General features: G+C 45.1%; 1 protein-coding gene across 13 annotated transcripts in view; it reads right to left on the bottom strand.

Annotated features, from left to right (window-relative positions):
* NFIA (nuclear factor I A) overlaps positions 1-23,433 on the bottom strand; it is a 238,551-nt gene that overhangs the window by 80,702 nt on the left and 134,416 nt on the right. For all 13 annotated transcript variants that reach the window (XM_085231648.1, XM_085231647.1, XM_085231653.1 and 10 more), the window contains one exon: positions 7,198-7,272. In XM_085231648.1, coding sequence (XP_085087774.1) covers positions 7,198-7,272 — 75 coding nt within the window. The remainder of the gene's footprint in view (positions 1-7,197; positions 7,273-23,433) is intronic.

The following is a 23,433-nucleotide window of genomic DNA, read 5'->3' as shown; positions in this document are numbered from 1 at the left end:
CAAGACTTAAGGAGCTCACAATGTCAGATTTGACAGAGGAATAATGTAGCTTTGCAGCTGCCTCATCATCCCCACAAGACAATTAGTTGTTGTTTGGCAAGGATCTTTTAAGAACGTCATTGAGACAGAAAGGGAACAGCCTGGATAGCCTCGGACTTTTAAAAGCATGAGATGGAAAATACACAATGCTATTAAAACTTGAAAAAATCTGGAATGACCATTAAAAGGAACAAAGTTGGGAAGTAATTTATGACAAGAACACTCGAACCCTTTGTTATCTTTCCTTAACTATCATACGCTTCCCGTATACCGGGTATATGAGAGGGTGGGTTAACAAAAAAGAAAGAAAAATTAAGTGCAGTAAAATTAACTCATTTTATCAATTTGTGCTTTCTGCAACAGTTTCCTGACAACAGCTACAAGAGGCTGTAAAACTGATGAATTTGCATGGAAAAAGAAACCAGTGTAAGTAATTTGTGTAAAAGGTAACACGGACATGGACTGCTATAATTCAGACACCCTGCAGATAGCAGACTGCTGCAGTGTGAGCAGTTATGGGTTAGAAAAATGACCACACTGCAGTCAGTCTGACTTGAATGGAAATCAATCATAAAGGTACTCTCTGCAGCATCTACTCCACAGTCTTCAGCAACTTCCTTGCCAAACAGATTTCTGCTCTGCAAACCCTTCGCTGCTCGGTTCCCCTGCACCCTCTGCCTACCAAAGCCCAACTTCCAGATTAAGCAGACTTTTTTTCCAAATGGAAGAAGGGAAGCACCAAATCAAGGCACTGTTCTTTTTTTTTTTTTTTTTTTCCAAAGGCACAGTGACATTCCTAACCACTGCAAGACTTATGAAGCAGCTGTATTCCAAACAGATAGAGAGGTAAAAATGCTATCTGGATAATGCTTCTGTGCTTGTTCTCACCTCCCTCTGTTATATCCCTCTCTCCCCAAATCCTGGACGTTTCTGCTCAAACTCTCGCACTGGTTCTAAAGGGAAGAGAGATGTACCTCCAGAAGAGCTGTGGGGTAGAACCAGAGTGTTGCTAATGCACAAAGTAGCAAATACAAAGAAGGATGCTTTCTTTATCAGGGGCTGAACAATGCTGCCTCATGCAAGAGCCTGCGTGCAACCTGAGGCTTACAGAACAAACCCATCTCTGTCCCACAGCAGCAGAGCTCCTCTGCAGAGGTTTTAGTGCTGGAGGGCCGAGGGCTGAAAGCTGTGAGCTCTGTGTCTCAGCTTCAGCCCTGGAGCTGGGCAGCACCTCGGTCCTCCCGCATTGGACTTCAGCAGCGGGCAGCAGGGCCGCTCTGCTCACTGCTGCACTGCCACTGAAAACGTGCTGCCTTCTGTCCTAACAAGCAGTAAAGCAGCCCTGATAGCTCAGGAACATCTCCCAAACAGGAAAAGATGTCAGAAGTTTCAGTCGTGAGTCCAAACAATGCTCTCCACCTCTGTGCCTGACCCAGGGCCACGGCCTGGCGGGGCTGCTGGAGGAAGGACCCCTCTTCCCTTTGCACCGCAGACATGTGCAGAGCTGGGGAGCCTGCTGGCCCCACAGGAAGGCTCCGCGTCGGGGCAGGCCCAGCTCGCCCCATAGGGCAGCGTGTGGGGGTTCCGCAGTGGCCGATCCCAGTCCCAGGCTGCCGCTCCCCCCTGCTGCCAGCCTTCCCTCGCTGCCAGCTTGTTAGCTCGGATCTTCGCCCGAAACGTCAAGAAAAATAACAGAGAAATTAACAAAAAGCCCTCTGACTTAACTCAATTGGGATATTTATTTTGAAAAATTTATTAAATTAGAGAACAGGAAACCCACTAAATAAAACCAGCCAGGCTGGCATTTGTCTTCCTTGGAACATGGCACTCTCTTTTAGTCATGTTAATATTTAGCTTCTCTTTTTTCCATCTTTACGTATTTATTTTTATGAGGGGCTGGGATATGACTAAGATCATTACACGTGTAACACTGCAGCGAGGTGATAATGTGTTTAAGGTTAAATGGGAGAAACATGACATTTGACTAATAAACTTTTTCCTGTGTTGTGACTCCATAAACAAAGGGAAACACAGTGCTGCTGATGCAGAGAGGAAAGGGGATCTGTTTTCCCTTTTTTTTTTGCAAGGCATTGTCTCCTACACACCGTGCCATTAGATACAAAGAGACTGCGCTGAATACAACAGATATGAAATGTGTGATGTTCATTTTAAAATTACAAGTACAGCCCGCTATTGACCATCTAATTATGCTGAGTTCCATTTATAAACATAGCTAACCACTAAGTTTATAGAGACTTTTTGTGCTGCTTTAATAGGATATTGATCGAGAGCAAGGTTTGAGTGGACTGCCATTGAATTGTGTAATGGCATACAAAAGGCAAGGTCACGGCAACTGTTCTCTCTATGCCTGCAGTCTATTTTTTATTATAATCTTTTTTTCTTCCTCTCACAGCCAAGCCCAAACAGAATATTTGGGATAGCAGCGCTTTGCTAAGGAATACAGAATATCTTTTTAAATGTTAATTTTCGCGTTGCTGACTTCTTTAACAACCTTCACTAGTGCAATGCTTAGCATAGCAGAAAACATACAGGCTGCAGTTGGGAGAGAGCTGCTTTAGGATGCCGTGGCTTTCCCTCACGCGCTCAGCACTGAGATCTCCGCACAGGAAAGTTTCTCCCCTCGCAGGCTGCGGGAAGGCAGCAGCGTCCTCACAGCCCTTCGCAGCCTTGCCTGGCCCAGACCCCGCACCTCGTGGTGGGGCTGGCAGAACATTCCCCACAATTTGTTTTGGCTGTGCCTGGCCTCTTGACGAGAGGTGGGAGGAAGTCGTGTTTCCTCCGCCGCACCCACGCTCAGTGCTGGGAGTGGCAGCAATTACTTTCACTTCTCGCATGCGTGTGCCCGTGTGGCACTGAGACCAGCTTCAGCCCCCGCCAGCAGCACCCAGCCAGGGAGCTCGCTGCCTCCCGCTGCCTGCCAGGGCCTGGCTCAGCGCTCCATGAATGCTCGGCTCTGCTGCAGCAGCCGCTAACCACAGCGCGGCTGCCTCGAGCCTGGCACTCGCTGCGCCAGCAGCCTCGGTGCTGCAGGATCCCCGGATCCTCAAAATGCCCTGGCCACAAAATCACCTCTTACCTGCGGAATTAGCATAACCTCCAAGGATAATTAGCAGAACCATTTCTGTGTTTATACAGAAGTGGTAAGCAACTTGCATGTACGCTTGTGTGCTTGTGGTTTCCCTGGCTCATTACAGGGAGTAGGAGTCACCCCACTTGCTCTGTGCAGCTCCTCACTGCTCGCAGCTAACGCCTTAAAACTCAAAGCGTGGCATTTTCAGTCCAGGGTGCAGTTAGAATTCCCTTGTTTATCAGCATGAGGAATGATGTCATTTTGACAAATAACACAGCACAAAACAAATATGTTTCATTTGGCTCTAGCGAATGTTCATAAATCCTAAATCTTTCTTCACATCCTGGGCAGCGCAGTTTATCTGGCTGCCTGAAGGACCTCCAAGGGAGGAGATCTTCCCAGCAGCTCTCTGCACCAGAGCACACGGTGCAGACTCAGTCTAACCCGGACTAACCCTGCCCCGGCCCCCCAGCCTCTGCCAAGCATGGGCTCCCACCCAACGGGACCATAAGCCAATAGCAGCAACCAAGCTCCCAGTCGGCACCTCTCACAGAGGGCCTTCCCATGCAGGTATTTTCCTAGCCAGGGCACACAGGGATGGCTTGGTCAACAACGGGCGGCTCAGTCCACAAAGATGAACATCTTCAACTCTTCTGTTCCTGAGCATGTTGGTGTCAGCCTCTCTAGAGATGGGAGAACGAATTTCTCCATTATTTGAAGTGTATCTGGGGTGGACTGAGAACACCTCCAAAGCTGCTCACACCTTCTGTCTGCTAATAATGTAAAAGAGCTGACAGCTTGGTCTGCAACATCCACAGCAGATCGGATGGAGAGAGAACAAGCTGCTTTTCAGATGAACATGAATGATCTACTTTCTCTATTCTATCGGGCTCTGCAAGATTCAGTAGCTGGGTAGCTTGTTGAAAGAAAATCTCCAGCTCCAGGACTGAAGAAAGCAGGCTTCTGTTACCAAAGCAGTCTAGACTGGTTCAATAGCTCACAGAAAGTGTGACGATCAGCACTGATGGATAAGATAGACAATGGTAACAGCTGACCTTTCACTTGATTAATTAATTCCCCAGATTTGCATGACTGAGACAACTGCCTACTACTTGAGACTCCATGCCACGCTCAACTCTGAGAACTTTACTAAATAAACCTGGTGCGTAAATTGCTCCCAATAATATTTCCCAAGAGTAACTTTAGATAGCAGCAGCAAGCCACAGGCCAGTTAAAACCATGAGAAATCACATATTTCTATCATTATATAATCAAAAGCAAGCATGGAAAGAATAATGTCAACAGGCACACACCTCTGGAAAGCAAAGAAGGAGCAGACGAGAAGACAGCAGAGGCTAAACATGAGGGCTGCTATGGACAGGCAGGTTTGTTGCTTCCCTAGCCAACATGGTTTTAAAGATGCAAGGACTTTTTCAAAGTAAAAGCCAGGGGAATGGACTGAGGACATTCTGATTTCTCAAACTACAGGTTTAATTGCTGCCGGTGGGTCTGGATAATGGCTGCTCATAAGCTGAGCTCCCCAGCATGACTCATGAACTGGTCTCAAATGAAGACATGGGAATACATAAACCACCCAGCAAGAGTTATATTGAGAAGCACACTCTTTAAAAGCCCTTACATGCCAATTTAGGCAAATATGCAGCAATTACTTTGTTGCGCCATTATGTTAAATTATTCTTTGAATATTAGCATGCAAATTCATACTGACTTAGCTGGGAATTTGTTGCTAGACTCTACAACTAAACATATCCTACTGGGTAGCCATGGTATGTCAGTCTGTGGACTTCTCAGACCTCACAAAGTAAACAAGGTTACGGCTGGTCAGTACACGTCTGGGGCATCTCCAAGGAAAATCCAGGGTGCTATCAAAAGCAGTGCAGCTAAATCAGTTGCTGGCATTCTTCCCTCCGAGTCAGTTCTGAAGTGCTATCCTGATATGCTTTGGGGACACTATTTTTGGTAGAGGCGCTGGCTTGTGGACAGGGTATAAAACGGAGGCCTTGACCTCCCAGGATTATTGAAGAGCCCACGAAAAAGAGCGCAAACCCCCATGCCTGGGGCAGACAAGAGCTGGATCTTTTTATTTTGACTACCATCACCCCTTTTTATTTTAGATGAAGCTCGTGCCTGTCCTGCTCCTTCTGTGTGCAGTTGCCCTATGCGTTGGAGGTGGTACATTTCAATGGAAAGCAGAGGGAATGTCTCAGACACAGTTCATACTTTGTTTGCAAAAGATGTTGAATGCTAGGATTTTTGATGCATGATGTTTTAGTTTAGTTGCAATAAAATATCTTGGAAAACTAATAAGCAGGAAACATGACTCTCGTGAAGTCAGTGCCAAACTTGCTGGGGGGCTGGGATTGGGACGGCTGTATGGCTGTAAGTCCTGAAGCAGTGCACTTCTCTAACAGCCCTGTCCCCTGCACACATGAAGCACGGCTGACAGAGTCCAGAGGCAGTTCTGTTATGTAGTGCCCCTACGGTGAAGATAAGATTGTGGTGAAGTGGGATGCCTTGCAGGGGGGGAGGGAGAATCCTTTGGGCTTCAAAAGCCTCGTGTTGTCACACTGGACTAACGTAACATGACAGGAAAGGCATTCAAAGACTGGAGAGAACATGGCTTTGTCCACCACGGCTGCAGGTACCAGCAAGGTAGTGCATATAGTGCAGCAAGTTGATGTCAAAGCCTCCTTTTAAGCACTTCAGCAAGTGAACTATTTACAAACTTCTGAGTCCTCCCGACTTTGTCCTTCCAACAAAACTCCCACCAGTTCTCAGGGAAGGGAACTCAGAAGAAATAACTGCTTCACATTTTACTCGCTCTCTCTCTCCTGTCCATATACCTCTCACACCCACTGTTCATGCTTTTCTTGCAGCTTCCTATTTCTGACTACAAAGCCAGTTTACAAGGGAGTGCAAGCCCTTCCAAAAGAGGAAATAAAACAGGAAAATCCTTACAGAAACTCAGTGTTCTGAGTCAAAACCACAGCTTCTTTGCTGGGGTTGTGCCAGTTAGTTTCTAGCGTTCAAAGCTGTGTATTCAAATATTCCTGCTATCTAGGAGAATCATTTTTATCACTGGCTGTACTGAATGGATTGGTTACAAACCTAAGGTAAGAAAGGGACATGCAGTTGAGCGGTTTTCTTAGAGCAGTGGCAACTGTGGGAATGTAAATTCCAGCATGGCTGCAGACAAGATCCCCAGAGGACTGGTACCTACAGTCCTGCTTCAGCTGCAGTCTCCCTGCAAGAAGTTGTGTCCATGTTCTCTCCTTGGACTATCTGGATTATGTCATAGCAAAATACAATCAATGCGCCTTTGATCAATGGAACAAGGTGGTGACAGGTACTCTTAATTCACTGTTGTTAGTGAGTATCGACAAGCCTGTAATGATCATGCTGCAGTGTGTCATTCATGCTGGGGGCATTAGCATTCTTTAAAGGTCAAAAAACAAACCCTTCTACAAGGCAGAATTCCATACAGTTAAGGGAAAATGCAAGTCTTGGGAACTTAAAGAATTATGCCCCCGAGCAACTGAAAGCCCAGATCTTCAGATGGTACAGTTGTTGGCATTACTTACAAGTTCATTAATTTCCAGGTGTACAGTACACATGGAATTGATGAACACAATGTGGAGAAGTGGCATGAAAAATTCCTGGCTGAAGCACGCAAATGATCAGGTTTGGTGAAAGCAGAGTCTTTGGATCCTGTAGGAGGCCACCAGCAAGCTGACCTGTGCAGCCATATCTCTGCACTCTTACACAGAGGCTGCCCGTTTTCAGCTGAGTACCAGATAAGCTTATCAACTCGCACATGCAAGTTTCCAGCACTTTTTTTTTCCAATTTACTTCTTAATCTATAAGCTTTTATTTTCCCACATTAAAAGATATAGCACATAAACAGCTAGTCCCCCTGAAAGAAGCAGGGAGAACGGACTCCCAGTTCTTGACACTGTTTCTGAATTGGGGAAGGGACGTGATAAAGAACCAGAAAAGAAAACTGGGATTGCAAAAACCACACAAGACAGCCACCAGATGATACTTACTTTGTGAGACTCTTACTAGCTCGGTCACACTGAAAACACCTGATGTGACAAAACTGTCCTGGAAGCCCAAATGTCCTACAAAACAAACAGAGTGAGAGAACTGCGATTAGCTTTAAGCATTTAATGACAGTATTCTCAAATACTTTGCTTGCATTTACACTTAAAATGTGACATCTAATTTCCCACTTAGCAGTAATTATTGTTTATGTAGGTGGGTAACTAGTCATACAGCTACGTAGGCTGCTTTGTGGTTTCTATCTAGAGGTTAGGAAAGCTAACATGACACATCAGCAGGGAGATTTTTACATGCTAAAGCATCTCAACAGGAAATGTGAAACAAAAGAGGACTATTTTAATAAACGGTTACCTCGGATGACCCCTAATGACTTCACAATAGAATTGAAAATACTGTACCTAGGAAACAGACAGGACAGCTAAGTTCCATAATCGTTTTAAACATTATTCTCTAAAGAAACATCTGATCAGGATTATCTACCCATTCATTCAAACAAAACAAGATTTAAAGATGTACTCTTCATTTTCTGAGGTTACACTGGGGAAATCTTAAAAAAGAGGCTGGTGAAAAAAATTAAACGAGTGCCTTCCCATCAAGAAAATCCAACATTTAAAACAAGCTTTCATAAAAAAAGAAGGAAAACAAATATCTGCATATGAAAAGCATTAAGCTGAAACTCGGGACTGCCTTTAGGAACCGGGGTGCACCCATCCACGCTCGCTCCCCCTGTGCAAGGAATGCCTCTACGCTCGGTATCAAAATGTTATTACACTTTGCATAACACTATTTTCCTTCTTCTCTGAAAACATGTCTACCACCAAATGTTCATTTAATTTTCACGGCTATGATCAATGACAAAAGGAGCAGCTTCCAGGCTGCTGCCCAGGGTAGGCGTGTGAGTGGGCTGCGATGGTTCACGCGGGGCGTCGCTGGACCTCGATGAGAGGCTGCGGCGGGGCCAGGCTGACCTCCTGCTTTTGAAATCAGGGTCAGAGGAGAAATCACAGGATAAAGAGATTATTAAAAGGACTGTAAAGTCCTGCTTGCCCGCGGGATAAGTGGCATACCTTTTAAGGTTGTCCTACTTAGAGTCACTGATTCCACAACAAGCACACATATATTATTGAATGTTTTGCAGGGGCACCATCTGCTCCATTGTTAATTGTTTGTCAGATGCACCAGGATTTCCCTACGCTCAGTACATCGTGCCGTGCAGCAATACCTGCCCACCTCCTCAGGCCAACCCGAGCCGTGGGACTAATGCGAGTTTGCCCTTTGCCTTTCTTTTGGGGTTGTTTCCAAAGAAGCACATCTCACTGCCACTTCCTCTTGCAGAACGTGAAGCACGAGGAAGGCACTTTGCATGTGGGACTGCAGAGGGTGATGGGTTGGGGTCAGGGAAAGGCTCAGGAAGGCCCTGGGGGAGGTCAGCAGCTCTCCCAGCCCCCAGTAAATCTGCACCCTGGCAGACAGACCCTGCCCTGCTTCCGAGAGGCTCCTCGGTGCCAGATGAACGCAGTTGCTAAGCTAACAGACTTAAGACAAGTTTCTGCATCAGGCACGTTTTTATACTTCAGCAATAACGATGAGTTCTCAGACTGTGTATATGTATATCTCTGGGCATCCTTGTGTATGTGTATATACATATGTATTATGTACACAAACATATAAATATACACAAATCTGTCATGCTCCAGCTGTAGATAAATGTACTATAAAATATTGAAATTGATGCTGAAATTCAACACAAACAAATTCCTCAATCTGCAAACAAGGTTTTTATTTACAGCAAGAGAATAAATTTTTTCTCTACTTCAAATGAGAAAATGTTCCTACAAGCTTTTATTTTTCCTTATTTTCCACTTAGAAAGAGCTCTCGGATAATTGTAAATGCCTTTGCCTCATCTGCTTTGTATTTTGCTGCAATAAAGGTGATGACTACATCATTCTGCTTTTTAGAGACGGTTGCTGGCCCTACACAATGTTTGCTCATTGACAATTTCCCGAGTATTTTTAATATGAAGACCTACTTTTCATATGCTGCAGCAGACCTGCCTATTGAATTAAATGATCTGTGAATTAAAAATAATTCTCTTAGGTCTTCACTGAAACCACTCATGTGCCTAAAATTAAGCATATGCTTAAGTGCCTTGCTGGATGGGGGCCAGGACGCTTACTACTCCGCAGAGCCCTTCACAGGGAAGCCAGTCTATGCTATGTAACTTCTCACACTGTGCTCATCATGACGGTATCTGAGCAACTTCCAGGAGTGCATTCAGCAGTACTACGAACATCTGTCACGTGTTGTTTTTTCACCATGTACCATACTGGCTCTGCTCCGGTGTCCACTTTCAACTGCATCTCCCAGGCAGGTCCCTAGCACGCGACGAGTGCAGGTGAGATTTAAATAGGTAGAAATAAATCCCAGCTATGGTAAGTCTGCTGGCTTATTTTTAAAGGGAAAGCCTAGAGCCCTTTGTAATCACGCGGTGAAAACTGAGCATGGCTACCCCCACCACCTGAATTTAGCAAGCCCAGGCAAAACCAGACATGAAAATACAGCAGAACAGCTTTCAATACACTCTACCTCTCAGGGTCCCCCTGTGTATGAGAAAAATTGATTAAGTTAGCCTGGACCTGGTAACTCCTATTATTCATAACATCTGATTTTGCTGAGTATACCAAAAATGTCTGCTTATTTCTGTAGGAACATTTCTTATGTGCGTTCACGCAATAGCAATCATTAAACAACAGCAGCTAACTAGAGTGGTTAGATTTTCATCCTTCAGTGCTGAAAATAAACATTTCACAAATGAAAGGTGAATTTCACAACTCTGCCACTTGTTGTTTACTTAAAAACATTAGGAAATCAGGGACTCGCTTTGCCAATCATTTATAATACGTTGGTACCCACAGAAGTGATGCCCTTGGCTAAGAGCTGTATCTTGAACTCATTCTGATGGATGTTTGGTCTCTGAATTTGCAGTTCGGTAGAACTCCATGAAAGTTTAAAGATTTGACTGTATGGCTCAGATTGCAAAATCCAGGCCTAAGACTGCAGGTTTTGCTGAGCAGAGATAACAGTGCAAGAAGAGAACGAGAGAATCGTGATAAAGAAGCTAGACAAGTCAAAGAAGAACGGCTGGGCACTAGAAGGATTGACAAAATATGGAAAGGAAACATTCTGCACCTATTAACAAAGGTCAAAATGCAAATCCGTATCAATTTGCTTGTGCTACTTCACTCTGAGTGAGAAAAATATAGGTAAAGTCAAGCAATTACATATGCAGATGTGAGCACTAAAGAGCTCCTTTACTGAAAAGATGATTAAACATCTTGAAAGCTTGCAAGATTTACTTCTCATACAGCACTTTACTGGAAAATGTGCAGGGTGATACTTTTGCTAAATATCCCAAAGATAGGATGTGGAAATTGCTGTATGTGATCTGGTTATCTCTACAGTTTTGTGTGACAGTCACGTTTTGGTAGGAGAGCAGGTGTTCAAAATGAGGCTGAGAGAATTTTTACTCACGTTATAACAAACTACCAGAGCCCATTCACTGAAATTCTGGGTATAAATTAAGACACCTGGGTAGCCGAGGCAGCCCTGACTCAGCAAAGCAGCTACAGCATGCGCTTCGTTTTATTCCCGTGTTTGACTAAAGCACAAGCTTATCTGGGCTGACAAAGAAAGATGGGCTGACAACGCTAGGCGGGTACTCTCGGATATTGTTGAATCTTTGCCTTCAACTCAAGTCTTGTCCCGCAGCAGTTACGTCATCACACAAGACCTCACTTTGGCTCCTGAGGATGGGTTTTTTCTTTTCCCCAAGAAAAAATCCAGTCTCACGAGACCAAGCTGAGTCAAGCAGATCGGGATAGCGACTAACAGGCACGCAGCACTACCCAAGAACACATTTGATATAATGTACAAATAGCATACAATACAGTCGTAGCAAGTAAAACGTGAAAGCCATCTTTACACAGCTTGATGACTGCTTTAATTGGGAAGAAAATTCATAATGCGATTTACATATTCTTTTAGATCCCAGTAAAAGAGCCAGAAGAAAAGGCTTGAATTGCTGGAGCCTAATTCTGATCTCAAAGAAATTTTAAACAAGTCCTTCTACACTGATCAAATGAAGTTTCACCTAATTTTCTCCTAATTTACTCTGGCAGAGGAGACATCAGGATTAGGACTTGTTGTCTAATGCTATTTGTTTTGAATTATTAAGCAAACATTCCGATTTCAATGAGTAAACGTGTACAAAGGCAACTAACCTTCGTCCTAAAATCTAGTTTACAGGGAGAGTATTGTCTGCCTTCCCAATTAATGCTGCAAAAAGGAGTCTCAGACGTTGATCGACCAATCAAGGGCTTGTGTTGTAGCTTGAGAAAATCATGACTGATGCAATTACTTTTATGTAGAAGGTCTGAATATGGTCTACAGGTTAAAGTTCACTGGGTTATTGTTTCTTAATTGAATATCAGAAGATGTTTTCAAGGTGCTCAAGGTATTATTGTTATTTAATCAGCAGGTCTCTTTGTGTAATCCCACAATATTATTTTCATTACAAAACAGTCAGATCGCACCATAAATATGCAAGGTATTATCTAAAGAGAGATACAGCTGGTTTCCAGAAACCCGAAATTAAAGAATAATGGGGAAGGGTTAAGCCTTTGAAAATGAAAAAGTCCAAATCCCGTTACTCCTCTTCCTCTGCAGTCCAAAGAACAACACACTAAGCTTTGGAGAATGGCTTTTTGGGAAACCAATTCCTTGTCAGTAGTTTGAAATTACACGACAAGTCCCCCAAACTAGCAGCAAAACAATTTCTAAAGCCTTTTTACGTTTGGCATCTCAAGATACGTAGCCATCTTAAAACCTTAAAATAGTAATAATCAATTAAAGTCTCAAGCCTATTATCTTAACCAAATGCCTGATTAAAAGAAAAGCCCTCTCTGCTCAAAGTGCAACTCGATTCCTTTTGGTTTTATCCTCTACCTAGATAATCCCATGTTTCACAAACAATGTGGAGCAATAGTATTGATTAGAAAATTAATGTCTGTATCACACAGCACACGCAGGCCTTGAGAGAGAGGACGTTATCAGAGGGAACCTGGATCACCCCGAGGAGTCCCAAAAGATCAGTTCTTCCACAGCAGCACTGGGGAGGAGTGTGTGAGTAACAGAGTCCTAATCTGCATTCCGCAGCAGAAAAGACAGAATATATATATATGTCAATCAAGGCCTTTATAACATTAATAGTCTGTTTAACTGGGAGGAGAGTTCATTAAGCATGGGCTGACCAGGCCACAGGGTCTGCACTCCTTCAAGAAGCACAGCCCTGGGCATGGCGAGGTGTCCATGTGCACACACAGGGAGCAAGATGCTCTCACTTTGGGATGTGTCCACGTGCACACGCACATTTTTGCATGCATCCACCTCCCTGCTCCCTGCAGGGCAAGTGTGGGGGCTGGGGGCACCCCAGCAGTGAGCAGCCCAAGCATTCGTGCTGTTTGCTTCGTATTTGAAACGCTGTGGGGACTGAAGCCTGCAGGGCTCGGTCTGAGCTCTCACCCATCCGGCTCAGATGGAAGGCACCATGAAGTGGTACCCGTGGTACGAAAGGTAGCTGTAACCAAACCTGCATTTACTAACAGATAGAGATCTCTCCCATATATAGGTCTCCAGAGCAGGCATAATAGCCTCATTTAATGGCTTTGTAGCAAATACATTCCTCAAATTTGTACAGGACAAACCTTTAGTGGTAGATTATACTACATTTTTACTTCGTGGACTTTTCGTAGAAGAGTTAAGCACGACATAATACGTTAATGGTGGATCCGAAACCCCTCTTTCTTCCCCAACAAACACTCCCACTTGTATTTCAGCCCGTTATTTCTGATTTAATTTTAATGCCACAGCAACAGCTGACTTGGACAAATGACACATTTTCCTGGGAAATAACTAGCCCTCTCGGCACGCCAGCTCTGTTCTCCCCAGCTCACCTACCTGGTGCTGGCATAGGATTTAGGAAGCACCAGAACTTTCTTTGTGGCCATGGCAGAATGGATTAGACCGTCCAGGGCATGTCGTGTCAGTACAATAGAGGAACACTTTTAAGACTTTAAAGTCATGTAATACAATTCTAGGCTGGATCTTTCTTGTTAAAAAAAGTAGAATGGGAGTGATTGAAAGAGAAAAGGGCCAATATTTGACAACAGAAATCAGCATAACCTCCTAACAGCGGCAGTCATGGATGACTGCCCTTTGACCCGGGGAGATTATGTGGGATTTCAATGACAACAGCTGGAAGTGAGCATGTGAGAATAGAGAACACAGATCTGAGGCCTCCTACAAAAGACTGCACAATCCCTGCCCAGATCAGAGTGTTGATTAGAAATTGTTTCCTGGTCCTGGCTTAATAGAGTGTGATAATGAAAGTTTTGTTAACCCTTCACAGTATGCAAAACCACTGCTAAATTATTTGCCTTTTAAAAAAAAAAAAAAAAAAAAAAAAAAGATAAATGGTCTGTATGTAGCAGACAGGAAGACTCGGAGCTGCTGCTGGCTTCCTCTGCCTGATGCTGCTGCTCAGCCCTGCTCGGTCTGCATGCTGTGCAATGCCTGCACCGGGTCCACCCGCACATAAGGATGGGTGTTACGGGTGAGAAGGGGAACCCACGTGCAACGTCTCACTGTGCACAGCCTTTCACGCTCACGGCATTTTGGAATCCTTAATAACAGCACCACCTCATTATTATTTCAGTATGTGTCATCTGGGCTGCAAATTAATAAAGGCGGACCTGAGCAAATGTGGTGCCAGCCTGGCTGTGTCACCAGCACCACCTGCACGGGTCCACAGCAGCCTCAGCTCTTAGGAGAAGCAGCTCATTTTATATCTAAGTACAGAGATACTGGAATTAATGGCAACTTATTACTCTTAATGAACCGATCACAGATTGGAATCAATCATGTCAGGCTTTGCCCAAGCAAAGGACACAAGGATAGCTCTTTTCCCTGGAAGATAATGGTCTTGAAACACTGAAAGCCCTTCAAGTTCATGTTTAAGGACCTTGCACAATGGAAATCTTTCCAAGATCGATGAGATGTGGTGTGGTTTTCATTTCTGATGACTCCTAACATCGTAGAGTATTTTTCGAAACTCATCTGGGTGAGAAATCAGTTAAATGCAATTTTTTGATACAATGATAAAAACTAAGAATCTCTATCTCCACCCTATACTCAATCTGATAAATAAACTAACTGCATTAATACCGATAGGGGCCTATAGTTTGAAAAACAACAGATGTCTTAAATTAGCATATTTCTGTTTCAGGTCTTCAATCCAAAAAGCAAATACTAAAGAAAAGAAGAAAAATCATTATAAATGGTCATACCCATTTGGCAGCTGACATAATAACGTGCTCCTCAAAAGCCTTCCGAAGTACGAGAGATGAGATCTAACTGGGATGATCGTTATGGAATATTTATGGCATCCAGCAACAAAAAGAGTAATAAAAAGAAAGGCTTGCCTCCTTGAAATAATAATACAGAGTTATTTCTCTTGATGTCTTCACATCAGCCCCAATTCCAAGACTGATGACTGCATGTGCTCTGTTCCCTGTCCTCGCTCCTCTTGCTCCCCCACCCAAGCATCAGCTGCAGTTTTCCCACCCGGGTTCTGTCCGTGGATTTGCAGGGAGCTGCTCACAGAAGTGAGGGTTTGTAGGAGACAATGCTGTGAGCACATGCCCGAAGCACAACCCGCAGCTCTTCGCACCAAAGGATGAGTGCCATGTCATGTATGGCATAAAAGTGCAGTGCTTGCTCGCTTTTGTGCTAGTTCAAATGAGAATTTGTTCTAGAGCATTAACACCGTAACTACTACTGTTGATGCTGAGTGTAAAACACCAGTGTGACAATAAATGTAAAGATATCTAAAAACTGGTGTGGAATACTCGGGTATTCAGACTAATCACGGACTGCAATAAGCGCGTTTGTTTCAAATCCTGTTTATAGCACCGCAGCCCTTCGCTCCCTTAAATCTCCCTCTTAACCATAGTGATGTTTATTGAATACCTGTCATTTCTCCAGCAGCATGTGCCAGCAGCGGCTCACCAGTGCCAGGCTGCATGAAAACCCTTCTGTCTCCTATTCTCCAAGGGGCTCCCTTAGATCAACCACTCACCATACCCAATACGCTGAAACCCATAAATTTGCAGATACAGCAGTCAAAATTCTTAACAGGAAAGTGCACCCATTTTGCCCAGTGTAGCATACTGAAATATCACATGGTGAGAAGCATTTCTCACCATGTGTAAACTGTCAATTTGATTTGAAATTAAAATTTTTGATTAACATGAGCATTTCTGAGCCTCCCGCTGGCAGCAGCCCTATTGCTGAAAAGTGACATGATTTGTGACACACATGCTGTACAGAAGCCCCATGCCAGCAATTGTTAAACCCATTTTCATTCTGCTTTAATACGGTATGACACTCAGGAAAATAATTTTAATATTTAGGAGAAAGAGGGTAAAGGCTTAAGGAGCGAAGTCCTTCATGGGTGGAATGCGGGATTAGGGCAGTGTGACAAGCAGCATGGAGGACTCCATGTCTCACAAGGCACATCTCCTTTCAGCAATGGGACCATCTGCAGGAGGCTAAGAAAGGTCCGTAGGAAAGCACAAAGCCTTCTTTTAAATCCAGTTTATATTTCAAGCACAGCGTGAGGTGCTCTCCACCTATGTATGAATGCTGAGATGCTTCTGCACGGGGAAATGCTCCGACTGCAGTGATTAAACCCTCGGACGGGAGGTAGGGTTGCCTGGTTTCCACAGGGCCTGTTATTTTTCCATGTTTATCACTTCCCCCAGCAAGTACCAGCAGTCCCTAGCATCTACACGGCAACTCACTCATGGAAGAGGAAAGTTTTGTGACTATTACAACTTTTGAGCCCAGGAATGTCCCTCTTCATAAAGGCGGTGGGAAGATTTCTGCTAAGCAGAACCAAGAGAACAGAAGAACTGGGGCACTTCTGCAGCAACAGCTTTTACAGCAGAGACAGACTCATGCAGAAGACAAGAGTTCAGTGGGGATTTTCATGAACGTAAGCCTGTGTCACTGTTGCAAGCTGCTGACTCAACTGTGTCACCTGCCTGTTTCTCAGAGTGGATCTTTTTTTTCCAGTAACATCGTGTTCTGGGGAAGTTTATCAAGAAACAAGTATCACGAACAGTCATTCTGAGCAGCAGAACAGCTTTGATAAGTGTCGACACGCATCTGACTTTTCTGCTAGCTCCTAACGCTGCTCATCACATTAAACACTCAGCTCTGCTGGACTCTGCTCCTAGTAAACACAGTGCCATTCCTAATTGCCAGAGTTCAGAGAGGAAAAAAACGTAGGATTTTAAAAATAATATTAGATGGTGAAATGAAATACCACCGTGATTCAGATGCAGTGGAAGTATTCAGTCCTGAGCAGAAAGCCGTGGGCTCGTTTATGTTAATAACAACGCCTGAGAATTCAATCTGCATGAAAGATGTGGTCCTCAATAAAGCCATGATATATAGTGATTGTAAGTATGTAGATTCTTTTAAATAAGTCTGAAGTTTAAATAAGCGTTCTGTATAAACACCTAGTTTTAATTAGTATATTGCCAAGAAATTATACAACTCGACTCAGTGATGCTGTAATTATTTGGGGATCCATAAAGCCCTCCCTCGGAGATGGCAGCTAGCTGTGTCCTCCACATGCTCCGCAGACGTGCACAGCTCAGAGCCGAGCCCAGGGAGCCTGAACCCCTGCGGACACAGAATGGGAGCTCTATAAAAAGTGGTGCAATTTTTTAATTTTGACAGCACGTGGAAGAATTCTCCATGAGGAGGTGGCGGGGCTGGGGCCGGTGAGGGCAGCAGCTCTCCTGTGCTGTGCCAGGTGATGGGACTCAAACCTGGCTCTGCATCAGCTGCTTCCTCGCTTTCTCCCTTGCTGGCACCCCTCTGTCTTCACACCAACACTCTTAGAAAAGACTGTGGCCGGACACCACAATAACAGAAGCTGAAGAAATATCTGCTGAAGATTAGATAGCATGAAAGCAAATCAAAAATAAGGGCTCCGGGCATGGATGTAAGTCATGGGATCAGCCAGCTTTGTCTTTTCGCATGGGCTTTCCTTTCCCTCAGAACTGCTTCTTGTACCTTATCTGCTGACAACACCAGTGAGCAAACTTTCATCCACAATAAAATCTATGCAAATGGTACTGCTCTATTTACTTATTGTTCTTTCCCTTGTACTGCTGGGAGTTTTCTCTGTGGTAGGCTCCTTTACTCCTCACACAGTTCAACAGCCTCCTGGCTTAGATAACTTTTGGTCCCAGGAAGGCTGACCTCCACCAGGCTGCATGCTTGTTGTCCTTGTGGCCCAAGAGGAACTGAATAAAGGATTTAGAAAAGAGATCCCAAAATCCTATCCCAAATAGAGTCTATCTCAAATAGAGTTAAGTCCCAGGCAGACGAGGAGCCTGTGTGGCCCTCGAAGCAACACAAGCCCTCCAGTGGGGATCCAGGCTCTCCTGTCTCAATCTAGATCCGCTCTGAACTACACCAGACCTCTGTCTCCTCCAGTACTGAGGAAGCCTCACAAATCCATCATCCAGGCAGGGATGGACTCAGGCTTGGGCAGGTGAATAGGCTTACAGAAGCAGCGTTGTGTTAGTGGGTATGATGTCCCCCAGGCACAGCCCAAGCAGCAGGGTCAGTCCGGTGAGAGGAGACTGGTGGATGTGCGATCTCTGCACAGCCGAGATTCTCTTCCTGTTTTATTCTGAGTTTGTGTTTTGTAGGGCAGGATGCCCTGTCTACATTCCTTCGCAGATGGAGAATGGACATTTATTAACAAGTACTCAGGCGGACGGCCCAAAACTCTAGACTCCTGGCATGGAGCTGTGCGACAGAGAGGGCCAGTGACCCCCATTTGTGTTTACTGTACTTCTACAGACACATGTTGGTGTGATAGGGGCATTCACTTTCTCAGGTTCAGGCCAAGGTCAGGCCAGAACATGGACCAAATTTATTTTCTCTGTCTCTCTGTGCAAACTGCTCGGGCTGTAGCCCAAAGAGGGCCCCTGAGTTCATTCACTGTGAGTACATTTTGAGGGATTCGAGACCGACACAGCGAACAGAAGGGGTGGAGAAGGACCTTCTCCCTCCATAACTAGCTTCATGTGCTGATCCAATGCACGGCAGACAGGGTGCTTCTATGGGAGGTGCCTCCAGGGTAAGGTGGGCAAAGGTGGGATACCTTGCCTCTCAGACCCTCTGACTCCTCCTCAGCAGTCAGTCTCGCATGGCATGGTGTGATGTGCAGGAATGCACAAACGTGGCAGTGGGGAGGAGTCCCCGTGTCAGACATCCTATCAGTATGGATTTTGGACAATCTGAAGACAGTGCAGGGATTAGAACTTCAGATTTGGATCATGCTTACCAGCCTGGATCATCTTCCCTGGATCAGCCATCAAGTGTGTCCTAACAGCACTCCGCTTGCAAATGCCACACCATGACTGGCTGTACGTGAAAGGCAGAACCTTTGCTGGCTAGCAGCAGTCGAGCAGGCAGAAAGAATGGAAATGTAAAAGGAATTTCACTCAGAAGGACCTTTACATTAAACTAAAGCAACTCAGGTAAAAAGGAAAGCCATCCTTTATGGTTTATAACGCATAAACAGCCATTTCTTTTCCATTCCTTCTTTGCTTGTGTTACTGAAATACAGAAATAAAGGCAAAAATAATGATGGATGGATTCTGGATGATTCAAAGTTCAATTCAGGATGGATGCGATCCCAACATTTCAGATTCTTATCTCGTCGTAAGTGGAATAGCTGAACCTCTCTTGTCTGCAAAATTAGGCGAGACATCCTGTGAGAATGAGCTCTTTTTCACAGCAGTTTAGTCCCCAGACACATAAAAGAATGAAAACAAGAAACGGAACAGAACATTTTTACGTTTGAGTAATGGCTGCATACGGGCCGTTTAGAACAAGGCTTCACTGGAAGAGTTGAGGAGGAAGTTCATCCTGCCAGTATGCCCATCCCTAGACGCATTCTTCCACAGAGCACATAAACACTTCTCTAAAAAGATAATTTATCTCAGTAACTCCCATTCTGCAGAAGGGAAAAACAGACAAGAAAGTACAAGTGGGTGGTACTTACACCGTCCACCCTTCTACTCTGAATCCAATACCACTACGTGCCCTGCTGGACCCTGCCTTCTCTTGCAACCTCAGTCCTTTTCTGCCTGCTCCAAGCTTGTTGAGATGTGTGGGTGAGCAGTGAGGGCTTCCTCTAGCAGCAGTCTCAGGTCCAGAGAAATTACAGGATGAACCTGAAACATCTCTGTTTAAACTGCCCCGAGGTTCAACACAGAAAGAGATGCACTCCCAGAAGACTGAGCATCTCTGCTGATTATAGAGGGAGAGCCTGGATTTTAGTTCACAGCTGCTGCCTCATTTTAATGCCTCCTGTGATGTGGGGTGAAATCCAAGCCTCAGAAGTTCATATACAATGTTAGCACAGGCCTAAAAAAAAATTGCCTTCCTCCTCATATCTTGTCATAGCCAATGTCTCCTGACATGCCATGCTTCCGTATACTTACATTTATATCTCACTGCTGTTTTGTTTATAATTCAGAAAACTGTGAAGTACAAGTATTGCTGAGTTATCCTTGTGTTCCTGTCCTTCATCTGGTTCATTTGCAGGAGGGAATAATGATCTGTCACCAAGGTAAATTCATTACCCAGCAGATAATGCCACAGTGTTTCTGCTGCCCATTTCACAGTAAGACATTCTTTTTCAATGATGTTGCATCTCTGTTCTCGTGGGAACAGTTTACGGCTGACATAGCAATAGTAGTAATAACAACTTACATTTATATTGTACACAGGATGATCTTTACTTCTGTCTCCTTCTAACAGTGGAGGCTCCCAGTCCTACTGCAAATGCATCATTCATGGCTACGACAGGCACAAATCTAGATTCACTAATACGGGGCTGCCTCATTCCTCAGCCCTTTGCTCAGGTTGTCATTTCCTTTCCTTTTTATTCTATGCTTTGGAATTGTTTTAAATTGAGTTGTGGACCGCTACCACACCACTGCTGTAAGTCTGTAAATCTGTGGGGTTCCCCTCCTGCCTCCAACCCCCAGCCGCTGCAGTCCATCACGCTGCTGTCCGTTCTCTGCAGCTCCTTACCTCCTCCCTTCCTCCTGTGGCTCAAACTATGCCATGGTCTGCTGTACAGTGAAATTGGCTCCCCTCTGCACGGCGTGGGGACAGGGCTAGCTCTCTGCATTCTGCTATTGGAAATTTCCTAAAAGCAAATTCCCTTTTTTTTTCAAAGGACTTTGAGGTAGAACATGTGGGAAAATTGCAGGTGGTCCGCACTGCAAAGCTGGTCAGGTGGGGACACCCCCCCCACTCCAGCAGGCTCTCAGATGGGCATGCAGCTGTCAAAGAGCCTTCTGTTACAGAAGGAAAAAACTAACAGGGACAGAGGACTGAGTTCTTTGTGAGAGTGCTACAAGGTACATAAGAAGCATTCCTCTGCTAAGATCTTAAGAAATGTCAGCAAAGGGTTTGGCCCACGGAAAGATGGTGTCGACATCCTTGTGCCTGGTTGAGCACCGGCAAGGAGCTACCCAGCTCACCCAGCCAGTCCCTTCGGCACTGCAGCATGTTGGGGACACGGGCAGTGCTGGCTGGGTGCCTGGTGGGACGCATAGCCAGGGGTTGGGGCCAGGCCTCCTGCTCTGCAAAGCCCAGGGCACAGAGGAAGAAAATTTGGATTCTCTCTGGCAGCCCTGCCTTCTCCTTGTGCCTTCAGAGCGAGGTGCTGGCTGTGTGTGATGGCGTGCCTTGCAGAGGATCCTTTTGCTTCAAGTACGAGTGAGGGAGGATGGGAGGTAATGATGAGAGACACTCTAAAATGATTACATTAATTGAGTCTTATGAAAGTGGAAAACAATGGCAGCATGCAAAACAAAAAACACTATCACCACGTACATCTCTTGTTTACTAAAAGTGCTTCACTGACTACAGATTTACTCCGGGGCACAGCAGGAAACTTTTCTCCTTTAAATTTAATCAGCATGTTGGGCTTTGTGGGTTGTTTTTGTTTTTTTTTTTTCCCTTTCAGAGAAAAACACCAGCGATCAGATCTGTGCTTCCCATCCACTCCTCAGCGCAGTGCCTGGAGGTGATAGTGTGAACTCGCTCAAGAATGTGAAGGCATTTTATAAATCATTTGGTTTCAGCAGGAGGGGGAGAAGGGGAGAAGGCAGAGGGATGGTATAGTTTACACACTTCAGCATTTTCTTCAGTTGCAACAGTGGTTAGCAAAAAAATGAAACAGACAACGTGAAATGCACGTAGCAAGCAGCACCTCTAATCAACCAGCACCTTTCTGCCACTCCGTAACCAAAACTATCCCGACTCAGAATAAAGTTGTTGAACTGAAGCTATGGCACTGACGGAAGGGAAAAGGAGCCGAGCTGAGCAATGCAAAGTGCTGTAAACAACTGGCAGTGCTCGCTGTGCGCGAGATAACGGCAGCAACCAGAGCGCGGCTCTGAGCGTGGCTCCGAGTGGGGCTCCTCACCTCGCCTCCCCCTGCCGCGCACTGTGCTGCTCCTGGGAAGTATGTGTGCACCACTGCAAATAAAAGTCTCCTTGCTTTCCCAGGAACAGATCTGGTATTTTTCCATTCCGCTCACACCACAGCCAGGCTTCAGAGGGGATTTCGTTCTCTGTCTAAACTTTCTCTCTGCTTCCTATCTAGCAACAATTACAGTTAAAAAGTAGTAACTGCAATTAAAGAGATAGTGTCTGATTAGCTACAGAGGAGACGAGGCTTTTCCTGGGAGCTTGGTCTCACAGCAGTGCCTGTCTATGACAGTAACAACGACCCCGCTTACGGCTTCACTTTCTGCTCCTCACTTGGTCGTCATGGCTCATATTGACAACTTCTAGTTAATGAAACAAAGGCTACTTGGAAACCACCTGACGTAGCCATGAATCTGCAGTATATGCATAAAGATTGTTTGGAGTGTACAAGTTGTACGTGAGCACAAAGGTTGGAATCCTTTAAAAGGAAAATCACATTGTGATATACCTACAAAAACAGGTATGATTCACCCAGGCGCTGCAACACACACAGAAACCAGAGGAAAGTGTGAAAGAACCACATACGTTCTCATAGTGAATGTGTGTATTTGGGAAGGACTCGAGTCAACAGAATACCTCCTGCTGGGGTCAGGCAGCCAGAACAAAAGAGCACAGGACTTTAGCGAGAAAGCATGACTGCTCCTGCACTGTGCTGTTGGGCACGGCCACAGGGACCAGCCTTGGGTTTAGGTGCGATGGCCCCTGCTATAACTGAGGGAAGTGTGGAAGTAGGCAGAAATAAGGAGTGTCCAAAGGGCCAGGCTGGCAGGGACCCGAGCTGTGTGGAGCTGAACCCCACAAGGTGTCAGCCTCAAAATGCTGCATTCAGCCCTTCCACAGCTTTCCCAGGGAAAGAGCCAGCACTGCGCTAGGCTCCTCTGCACAGCACCGCCCCAAACACAAGTTTTTTTACATCCAGTGGTCTGACCACAGAGGGCAATGCTTTGGCTGAGGCGGGGCGGCCACAGGCAGTCAGAGCAGATTCTGCTGCTGGGATGCTGAGCGTAGAGCTCCCATTCACTGCCGGAGCAGAGCGGCACTGCTGCACAGAGATGCTACCTAAATAGATGTCAAGTAATGAATGCTTCGGGTAAGCGACTGATTTCAGAGTGTGCTTTTATCCACAGGCCCTGTATTTATAGTTCAAGCCTTTTCAATTAATACGCACACCCTATAAGAATTAAACTACTAATTATCACATTTTACCCTGGTTCACAGAACTTTCATCAGATCTAGTAAATGAAATCACGAGTTCAGCAGAAGAAGCTTTACTGCGCCAAATTATGTCAAGGGTATATCATGTTGATAATAAAAGATCACTTGTTGGAAGCCTAACCTAGAAGGTTGGGGAGGCGTAAAAAGTTCACATTTTGGATCATGCTGCTCTGGCGTGGGCGTTTTGTGTTTTTTTTTTTTTTTTCTTGGTTATTGTGGAAGGCAATTTTCCTGCAAGTAAAATTTTCCCTTTGTCTTACATTACAGGCATTAGGAAATTCTTACA

The sequence above is a fragment of the Meleagris gallopavo genome, chromosome 10, assembly GCF_905368555.1.
Source record: "Meleagris gallopavo chromosome 10, MGAL_WU_HG_1.1, whole genome shotgun sequence".
Classification (NCBI taxonomy): Eukaryota; Metazoa; Chordata; class Aves; order Galliformes; family Phasianidae; genus Meleagris; species Meleagris gallopavo.
The sequence above is the reverse complement of the archived record's forward strand: the minus strand, read 5'-3'. Positions and strand labels throughout refer to the sequence as shown.